The 10,645-nt window shown below is 40.5% G+C and overlaps 1 protein-coding gene across 1 annotated transcript; it reads left to right on the top strand.

The window, feature by feature from the left end:
• Positions 1 to 4,284: 4,284 nt before the first annotated feature.
• ybx1 (Y-box binding protein 1) lies at positions 4,285 to 9,712 on the top strand. Its single transcript, NM_001016677.2, has 8 exons — positions 4,285 to 4,539; positions 5,793 to 5,856; positions 6,675 to 6,708; positions 7,026 to 7,115; positions 7,513 to 7,821; positions 8,239 to 8,327; positions 8,458 to 8,723; positions 9,361 to 9,712. The coding sequence occupies exons 1-7, from the start codon at positions 4,440 to 4,442 to the stop codon at positions 8,690 to 8,692; spliced, it is 921 nt and encodes a 306-aa protein (NP_001016677.1). The 5' UTR covers positions 4,285 to 4,439; the 3' UTR covers positions 8,693 to 8,723; positions 9,361 to 9,712.
• Positions 9,713 to 10,645: the final 933 nt, after the last annotated feature.

Genomic DNA, 10,645 nt, shown 5'->3' with positions numbered 1-10,645 from the left:
TCTCCTCTAAAAACCCCAAGCCACATGTTTCACACACATAAACAGATCTATATACACTGCTCAAAAAAATAAAGGGAACACAAAAATAAGACATCCTAGATCTGAATGAATGATATATTCTTATTAAATGCTTCGTTCTTTACATAGTTGCATGTACTGACAACAAAATCACACAAAAATTATCAATGGAAATCAGATTTTATCAACCCATGTAAGTCTGGTTTGAGTCACACTCAAAATTAAAGTGGAAAAAAACACTACAGGCTGATCCAACTTTGATGTAATGTCCTTAAAACAAGTCAAAATGAGGCTCAGTAGTGTGTGTGGCCTCCACGTGCCTGTATGGCCTCCCTACAACGCCTGGGCATGCACCCACACAAATGGCTCAGGTAGTGCAGCTCATCCAGGATGGCAGATCAATGCGAGCTGTGGGCAGACGGAACCTGCTTTCAGTTGCAGTTCTTGAGCCAGAAAGTAATTTTCCCTTCTGAGGCAAATTGGAGACTTAGGAGGCAAATTGGAGTGAAACCTTCACCTTTGTTCTAGATTGCCTACAAGTTATTCAGGATTTCCTTGGGTTAACAGTGAAACATTATGGATATATATACACGAACGGTCCGAAGGCGTCTGAATGCGTTTTTTTCGTAATGATCGGTACTTTTGCGACTTTTTCGGCGCCGTAGTGAAAAAAACGGATTGGTTTTTCCGCCGTTTACAATAGCTCGATATGAAAAAATCTCAACAGTGACTAAATAGTCATGCAAAATACGATAAAGTCGCGACAAATACAAACAAGTTGCAACGGCAACGAAAAGATGGCAAAATTTTTGTTTCCAATCTGAATTTTTCCCTTTTGGGATTCGTGGATTAGTAAATTTCCCCAACAGTGTTTCAGGACATAATATTTGAGACTCAGGGAGAGTTCCCTAGGGAGGAATTTGGGATGAAAGTTGCGAGAGGTGCATGTATATGTGAAAAGGTGGCAGCTTTGATAGAAAGCCAAAGAGATGACCAGGGACAAATAAAGAGAAAGTGAAGAGATGCGGTGGGGTGTGGAGCTGTCATTATCCTGGTCTGAGTCTCACTCTTGCTCTCAGACTAACCAGGCAGGGCTTCCTAAATAGGGCATTAGAGAATGTCATGATGCACATGGAATGCAAAGTTTTGGTTTCTCCCTTTTCAAACTGCCTTGGTTTTTGACGCTGCTTCTGTTTCCTCCTCAAAGTTTGTTCTTTTACACTTTGACCCATATCTGCATGCTGTGGGTCCTGTTTAGGTGTGGGTGGGTATGTGCACAACTGACAGGTTTGTACTTTGAGGCTGGGCTTCGCATAACTTAGTCCTTTGATGGCAGGATAGTGTTGCTTAAAGAGTCTGTCCCTATCAGGGGCACCATAGCCGGCCATGAAATCCCTTCTCAATCTTGAACAGCTTTGGGCACAGGTTAAGAAGGGGCAGGTTATGGTGGAGGTGGGTCAGAATTCCCAACACAGGTATTACTAGTGCTCGCAGTTCCTCCAGTTGCAGACTTCCTTTGCTGTGTAATTGTCATGAGTAAAAAGACAAATTATTAAAGGGGTTGTACACCCCCCAAAATTTTCCTTAATAAAAGAACATATTCTTAGCAACTTTCCAGTGCAAAAAATTACATTTTTCAAATGACATTTTAAACTAATTTGTGTATTTGCAATATAGTATTTGTAAATGCACTTGCTTATTAAAAGCAGAATTTTCCTGGGTATTTATATTCTCTTCAAACAATGAACATTTATTATAAAATATAAATCGTTTTAAAATTATGAGTACATGTTATTGCAACTAAGAGCAGCGTTTATCCCTTTCTATTCTGACTCTTGAAACAATGTAGCAGAAGCTATCTTATTCACAGAAGTGACTTCAGCAACATTGTTTCAAAAGTCAGAACAGAAAGGGATAAACAATGTTTTCAATTGCAAAAGCATTTACTAATAGCTTTAAAACTATTTGCATTGTATAATGAATGTATGTAGGAAAGTTCTTCTCCCCCATAGTTTAAAAACAGGTTTTTAGGGGGTGCATGGCTTTTGAAGAATATTTACTCGGTTCTCCCCTAGTTCCCTTTATTTAGTATAGTTCCTCAGTCAGGCATTGTGGCTGACTTTTTCATTTACCAAATTTCTTCTTCTTTCTTCCACATACTTTCCCTCCCTTGGTTTAGTGCTTTTCTACCCTTTTCTCTACTCTCTTTCCTTCTGTTTGACTTCAGTCCACTGCTTATTTTCCTCTTTCTTTTACTGCACATTTCCACTGTTGGTCTTGAAACTTCTTTAAGCAGATCCTGTTGTTTTACCTTCTCTCTTTTTCCATTACCTCGTGTTACTTGTAAGCTCTATTGAGCAGTTCTCTATTTACCTCTTGTATCAGGTATCTGTTGTATATCTGTTTGTGATCAATGTATACACCCATCTATTATACCATGCTGTGGAATATAATAATAATTTTACCATGGCATTAAGGGTGCCTTCCCCTCCCTCCGTCCCCAGTCTCTCCCTCCCTCTCTCTCAGTTTACTAGCTGTACAGGTGCACCCAGAGTACCCCCATGTGTTGCTTTACACCCTGATCTGGCCCACCCTCTGACATCATAGGAGGCCATCTTGTGTCTGCTGCAGAAGCCCAACCCATGGCCCACTGGAGCATGGCAGACCATAAAGGGGCCCCCAAAATGTCTCTTCAACACAAACAACACACAACCTATAATAAACATAGTCAACATAATGCAGAAAAAAGACAGCATTTTAATACATAACAGTAATATTTTGTTTTGTCCATATAACACATAAAGACCTGGCAGGAGAGGACTGTGACCATGGCCTGATGCAGTTGGTGCCTTGCTGCGGAGGTTGTCTCGGCCCATTAAAGGAACAGTAACACCAAAAAATGTATATATTTCAAAGAAATTAAACTATAATGTACTGCTGCCCTGCACTGGTAAAAGTTGTGTGTTTGCTTCAGAAACATTACTAGAGTTTATATAAACCCTGGTGTGTAGCCATGGGGGCAGCCATTCAAAAGAAGAAAAGGCACAGGTTATATAGCAGCTAACAGATAAATCCTGTAGAATACAATGGTGTCTTATCTGTTATCGGCTATGTGCCTGTGCCTTTTCTCCAGCTTGAATGGCTGCCCCCATGGCTACACAGAAGCTTATTTATATAAACTATAGTAGTGTTTCTGAAGCAAACACCCCAGTTTTACCAGCGCAGGGCCACAGTACATTATATTTCAATTACTTTAAAACACTTTCATTTTTTGGTGTTACTGTTCCTTTAATAGACCAGTAATCAGTCAGTGTTGAACCATGAATTGTCAGCTCATACATCATTATTGATCTGACCTAACCAGTCAGAAAGACTAATTCATATTATTTAATTCTCATTTGCTTTTGTGGAGTTTTATTAAAATTATATGAGATAGATTTTAATGTGTCTTAAACTATCACATTTATATTAGTATTTGCGATGTGCATGCTGTTATTGCAGCTATGGAGCATACTGCAAGTTAGGCTGTGCAAGTGTACTGCTGATGTGACTATTCCCGCTATTATTAAAGCCCATTTATAAAACACTAATATACTCTGCTGTGTAATGTATTTGGGAAAATATAAGCAATAAGGCAGAAATTACACCATTGCGAAGAAACAAACAGAAATCAAGACATGAGGTCGGGGGGGCCTGCCCGTTAGACAATCCGAGGATTAGGAAATAAGCAATACGCCATACTTCCATAAAACCTTGGATTTGGACTCAGCGCCATAACAATAGACAGAGTCCGTTGCCTAAGCACAACCCCTTATATGAGTGATCTGGTATCATTACCTTCAGCTCATAAGGGCTGATGTGCCGGGAAACAGCTGAACTAAACACAAGTCAAATATTGAGGTACCTGCCCAATAGTTTATTGCATTTATCCTACCCCCCACACCTTACACTTTATTGATCACTGTTTATATCAGCCTTAGAGCTCAACAGCTACATCCCATCCAATAATGCAGACGCTAGAGGCAGAGACTAATCCCTCCAATCCTGTTATTGACATCTGCCTTAGCCAATAAGATTACAGAAGGAACACATCCAAACAGAGCGCGTCGATTCTTGATTGACAAGCCATTCGACCATACAACTGCAGAGTTTTTTACTAAACCCGTAGACTGACAAGCCAATTGACCAATAGGATAATAGCCAGGGCGGGATGTCTGCGATGATTAACCCGTCTGTAAGGCCATTGCCAGGCAGTTCGATCGGTAGCGGGAGCGGAGAGCGGACAGCAGGGAGCTCGAAAGGCAGCAGCCCCACCGCCGGCCTGAGTTACCATCAACACCCCGGGGGGAAGTTAAAGCGAGCCAACCGCCGGCCCGAGTCACCACCTCCGAAAGCAGCCAACTTACACCATCAAAGACACAATGAGCAGCGAGGTTGAAACACAACAGCAGCAGACAGTCGCATTGGAGGGCAAGGCCGGCCAGGAACCGGCGGCCACCGTGGGGGAGAAGAAGGTCATCGGTAAGTACGATTGAATTAGCATACGAGAGATGCCTCTCGGACACAGGCAGGGCTGGGTATTTGGCGCGTCAGGCTCAATATGACTACTACTCCCAGCATCCCCTGTGCAGTCACGTTGGTTAAGGCGATTACTAGATATTTGCACAAACAGGCGCGGTTATCTGTTTATTTATAGTGTGAGGGAGCGGTTTTCGCTTTTACTATAGGGCGCGGGTGAGTGGCGGTTACACCGACGTGGAGTGTCGTGCCACGCGGAGTTGTTGGTGACGGATCTCTGCCCCCCCCGGCGCCGTGACATCACCCCCCCCCCCGCAGCGCCGTGACATCATCCCTTCCTGTGTCCTGAGAGGAATAGGGCCTGTAACATGTCCGCCGCCGCCTGCGGCCTACACCCCCCCCACCTCCTCTTTTGTATGCCGCCGCGCCTTTGCTGGGTCCCCAGTAGCGCCTCTGGCCTCACGTTTGCTTTGCAAACATACGGGGGAGTGTGAGGGCCGTGATGGCGCTGGGAATTGGCGGCTCCGTGTGTCCCGGCTGCTCGGGTTGCGGCTCTGGCCCGGCTCCAGCCACGTGGTGTGTGAGTAGTTGTGGCACGGAGCTGCTCGTACCGCCTGGGCCTGAGCGGGAGGGGCATGAGAGCCATTTTAGTCTATCTTTGCACTCGGCTTGCTTAGTAGCAGCCTTTATAGCGCTTGGCAATAAACGGGGATTCTGGGAGTTGTAGTTTTTCATTTGAAAAAAAGAATTGACAACACTCTTATGGCCCCAAATAGCAATGTTTGTTTGCTGATGCCTTTAATTGTAATTCCGTGTGTTTATATAGCAGTGAGTGGGAATGCACACAACCAGTTGCATTACTTTCCCTCAGGAAATGTTGCTACCAGGGCCATGGGATAGGGCTTTGTTTTTGTTCCTCTTCCCCCATCCACCCCCATCCATCCTACTCAATGTAATTACTGTATAGCTGTGCCTGGCCCAGTAGCCATTGAAGTTGTATGTCCAGATAGCCATTAAACTAGCAGTGTTTATGTATTGCTTTGGCTTGTATCTCACTGGCTGCTGATCAATAAGTTGCATGTAACTAGTATTTATAATTTCTAATTATTTTTTTTTGTAAAAGTTAGCTTTCCAAACCACCACCCACCCCCTGTGTTTATGGTGCTACTGTGCTGCCAGAAAGTGATTGCTCTATTGTGCATATTAGATTGATCTTGTGCCTCACTCCAAACTAACGATTTTTTATTTTCTTTCAGCAACCAAGGTTTTGGGTACGGTCAAATGGTTTAATGTGCGCAATGGTTACGGCTTCATTAACAGGTGAGTTCATATTTCTGCCCCAACTTAGATTAGTAATTTGGTAAACTTGTTACAGCCTGCCTGACCCTTCGGGGCCATGCACGTGGTACTTCCCATAAATGCTTGTTTTAATATGGTTTAGCAAGTATATATTCCAGGATATGCGGTTAAGCAATACCAGAAGTTACTTAAATTACTTAACACTTGGGGAAGGCATAGTTTAAAAATGTTTTTATAGAGATGGGGAGCTGCTGTATTGCTTGCTTCCTAAGTAGCACTGCCTACCGGTTTCAGCGCTGTACTTCTATGAATGCCTGTGCCAAGAAAATGATCTTTGCCTGTCGCTGTTGTAGAAATTCAGATACACAACAAAAACAGTAATTGCACCCAGTAGCCAGGGCTGGCATGCTTTAATTCAGCTTTCCCTTATCCTTTCGACTGTATCTTAAGATTTTTCTGCTTTTTGAAAGGAAATGTACTTTTTTCACATAAACCAAATAAATCGGTTTGTTAAAAACAATTATATAAGATGGCTTCTTTCCTAAAATGTCAGAAATGAGCTATATGATGTGGGCTTTATGGAGAAAAAAAGGATGCTGGTTGAAATATATTTTCATTTGCCCATTCTTTGTCTAAAGGCAATGCTTTGTGGTTGGTAGAAAAAATGCCTTTCCAGCATTATTCCTATTTTTGTGCTTATGTTGCCTTTAGTGTTTGACCTATACATATAAATTAATTTGCACAGTACAAGCCTTTAATCTATTTTTGTTTTGTTTAGCTTTGTTGTGCTGTGAAAATTTCTACCTTTTGTCGTTAACATTTTGTTTTTATCCTTATAGGAATGACACCAAGGAAGATGTGTTTGTACACCAAGTAAGTATTCCACTTATCTGGGTTTTTTTTACAGATGTCTAGTCCAATCTAGTATAGAAAATGTATTCTATAACTTCTAATATGGTAACTTGTATTTGAGTATAGTGTTGATCAAAGCGGATTGCCTTGGTGTAATAAAAGAATGCATACTGAATAGAAAGTCATGACTGTTCCACAGTTGGATAGGACATTTTCCTACACCTTTTTATATTGCCATGGAACTAGATAGAGCAAAAGCAGATTTAATCAGTTTTCAGCATTTGTTCAGATTTCTTTTAATGTCTTTTTATTTAAAAAAAAAAATATATTTTTTTTAGACTGCCATCAAGAAGAATAACCCTAGGAAGTACCTTCGCAGTGTGGGAGATGGTGAAACTGTTGAGTTTGATGTAGTGGAGGGTGAAAAGGTAAGACTATCAAAAGGGTACGAGGATACGTTTTACACAAGCTACAAGTGTATATTTTTAGTCTTCAACATTTCTGAACTATATAACCTATACCAGAAATAGCATAATATTTTATACTGCCACTTGATCATATTAAATCATTGAAACTTGGTCATTTTGGTTACCATTTCTACATCCCTATGTCTGTTTTTAGTCTGTTACGTTAGTTGCATACAGCCCCATCTAGAGTTTGGAAACTGCCTACTGTATAACTTAGGTTTTTCATGGCTTAAAAAAACAAATAAACCCAGAAAATAGGCCACCCATTAAATTATAAAAGGAGGCAGGGGGGGGGGGGTTATGTAACTTTGTACATGTCCTCTGAAACCATATTATTAATGCGTTTATTTTTGTATAGGGTGCAGAGGCAGCTAATGTAACTGGTCCAGGGGGTGTTCCAGTCCAAGGCAGCAAATATGCAGCAGACCGTAATCATTTCAGGCGCTATCAGCGTCGCAGAGGTCCTCCACGTAACTACCAGCAAAATTACCAAAATAATGAAAGTGGAGAGAAGACAGAAGGGAATGAGAGTGCACCTGAAGGAGAGGGGGGTTCAAATCAGCAACGTCCATACCGCAGGAGACGTGTTCCACCATACTACTTGCGGAGACCATATGGGCGCAGACCACAATACTCAAATGCTCCTATTCAGGGAGAAGGTGCAGAGGTATTTATCTGTGTATACTTAATTACTAGCTAAGGTTAGAAATAGTGTAATAAAATTTTTACCTTGGAAAGTTCACTTTAAATGGTGATGCAGCAGGTAGCATTAAATGATGTTATTTTCCTTTTTTTTTTTTTTTCTGCAACTGGAATACTACGCAGAAATATTTTTCCCATATTGTTGTAGCATTTTATAGAAGTTTGTTCTTGCAGTTTTGTTGCTGCTTTAATAGGACTGTCCTGTGTTTCTATCTTTCTTTTTGGGTTTCCAGGTGGTTTTCATGCCACAGTGAATTTAATCCGTGTGTTTGTACTTTTGAAGTAGACAGGACTAAACCAGTTTGCCACTAGGAGCATTCACAATTAGACAAGACATTTTGATTAGCTTTTGAACTTGTTTTATTATAACCCCCTTTTCCAGGGATCAGATGGTCAAGGTTCTTCACAAGGTGATCAAGGTAGACCTGTGCGACAGAATATGTACAGAGGCTTCAGACCACGATTTCGCAGGTATTTCAAAGCTTTATTAGGAGGTCTTATTAGGGGCTTTTTTTTTTTTTTTTTAAATACTTAACTGAAGCTGCAGTCAAAACCTTAGACACTATATGTACCATGTCTTTTTGCTTTTTTGTGATTCCAGGGGACCACCACGGCAGAGACAACCCAGAGAAGAAGGAAATGAAGAGGACAAAGAAAATCAGGGGGATGAAACCCAGAGTCAGCAGGCACCTCAACGTCGGTATCGCCGTAACTTTAACTACAGACGCAGACGCCCAGAAAACCCTAAACCACAAGATGGTAAAGAGACCAAGGCAGCCGAAACATCAGCTGAGAACACGTCCGCTCCCGAGGCTGAGCAGGGCGGGGCTGAGTAAATACCGGCTTACCAACTCTACCACCATCCGGGTTAGTGAATGATCTGGAAAGCAGGATGACTGCAAAGCCATAATTGGTCAGACTTGAAGTCTGTTACCTTAGTTCTGTTAAACCTGTTGAATTTTTAACTTTTGAATATAGAGGCCGAATAGGGAATGTTCTTTGTATTCCAGGGCTGTAGCTCTGCAAATATTTTGCATGTTTAAAATACACTGGAGATGTCGGCTTTCAAAACTAGGAAGCCTTAAACTGTGCCTCTGGTGTATGTGGAAGCTGGAGAACCTTTTGAAAAATGGACTGATAGAATCCCAGTTACAGAAAAGGATGAACAGGCACAGTATATAGCATTAGAGAGAATTGTTACTTGGATGAATGCTAGCCCAGAAGATGATGAAAGGAATGATAAAAAGAAAAGCAAAAGGAATCTCTCTCCATAGAAGTTTAGTGCAGACCTATTTAGACCTGGATCACATTCATAACTACGCAGTATGTATGCAGAACTAGAAGAGAAGTTTTATGCTCTGCTGAAGTCAAGCAGAAGTGTAAAGTGGTCAGCGGTCAGTGAAGCTCTGATCACTTCGGTGCCTTTCTCTGAGCACTTATTTTTATTTTTGCATATAGTAAAGGTTTTAATTGAAATAATTTATTCAACTCTTTTTCCTTACAGTTTTTTGTCATCAAAATGTCAAGACAGAAATTCCAGCAATAAGAAATGAACAAAGAATTGGAACTGAAGACCTTAAGTGCTTGCTTTTTGCTCTTGACCAGATAACTTCATCCTGCATGGGTAAATGCAGAGATGGTTTTTATGTTTTTTTTTCTAAAAGCTCCTTTTGGGAATGAAAATTTTTTAAAAACATATTTTTTCTCAATGTACCTTTCAAAGGTTTTTAAATTGTTTCCTATCTGGTCAAACTAAGATTTTTAAGAACCTCATTTTTAATTTGTAATAAGCGTACACCTAATTTTTTTCAAGAGTCAACAAACTGCAAGCATCTGTTAATAAAGGTCTCAACATATCTCTTGTCTGGCTTTGGTTATTTCATGTGATCCTGGCATATTTTACTTTGGACACTTTACTGTATAATGCACCCCTGGCCCTGAGTATATTGATAGGATTCGGAGCTGGTTAAAGATACAAGGCCATTTCTGGTTCTGGTATTTGCTACTAGCAATAGAAAACATGAACCTCTTCATTAAATAACCGTATTTATCTAGTTCTAGCTTTAACTGTGCATGTAACAATGCACAAGTCCACTTGGTAGATCTTCCAATCTGAGTCATTTTATACCAATGGGTATGGGAGGCTTTGCCTGAAAATTAGCTAGTACAGTTAGAAATGCTCTGATTTTCCTACACCTGAAAAGCACAGCTTGAAGATCATTTCAAGTAAGATTTGAGGAGAATATGTATTTTCTAGTACTAGATATTAAATATCTAGCCATAGTTCCATCTGTACCCATTTGATGGGGGAAGCAAAACAAAGTCTTATGTCTAAGGGATCTTATTTACTCCAATTTTGGGATCTGTTGCTGTCCTAAGAAATTCCAGACACATTTTTACATTTTTATATTGGTTGATACATTCTTTATACATACACTTTAAGCTGGGGACTACCAGTATACATTAGGTAACTTATTAATGGAAATAAAGAATTTTTAAGCAAATTAGCAAAATACATTACAAATTTGCAATAGTTTACCTATTTGTATATATAACTGCTATTAGAATTAGTGTTTGCCAGTCGTTTTCTGTTCTCTGCCCTGGTGGCTCTGGCATTTTGTAACAATGTGTTGCACCTGTGTAACCTCAATAGATTTCATTGATTTCTATGTCAAACATTGTTTTACGGCTTCATTAGTAGGATTTTTCTCAAAGCAAAACATTAATTTTATAGTTGGTTGCTACCCCTTGGCATATGGATATTAGCATTCCTCTAAGGGATAGAGTTG

Source organism: Xenopus tropicalis, chromosome 7 (genome assembly GCF_000004195.4).
Source record: "Xenopus tropicalis strain Nigerian chromosome 7, UCB_Xtro_10.0, whole genome shotgun sequence".
Lineage (NCBI taxonomy): Eukaryota > Metazoa > Chordata > Amphibia > Anura > Pipidae > Xenopus > Xenopus tropicalis.
The sequence above is the reverse complement of the archived record's forward strand: the minus strand, read 5'-3'. Positions and strand labels throughout refer to the sequence as shown.

Coding starts and splice junctions, on each gene's coding strand:
- ybx1 (NM_001016677.2), top strand. CDS start 4,440: ATGAGCAGCGAGGTTGAAACACAACAGCAGCAGACAGTCGCATTGGAG. Junction 6,709..7,025: donor AAGATGTGTTTGTACACCAA/GTAAGTATTCCA, acceptor TATTTTTTTTAG/ACTGCCATCAAGAAGAATAA. Junction 7,822..8,238: donor TTCAGGGAGAAGGTGCAGAG/GTATTTATCTGT, acceptor CCCCTTTTCCAG/GGATCAGATGGTCAAGGTTC.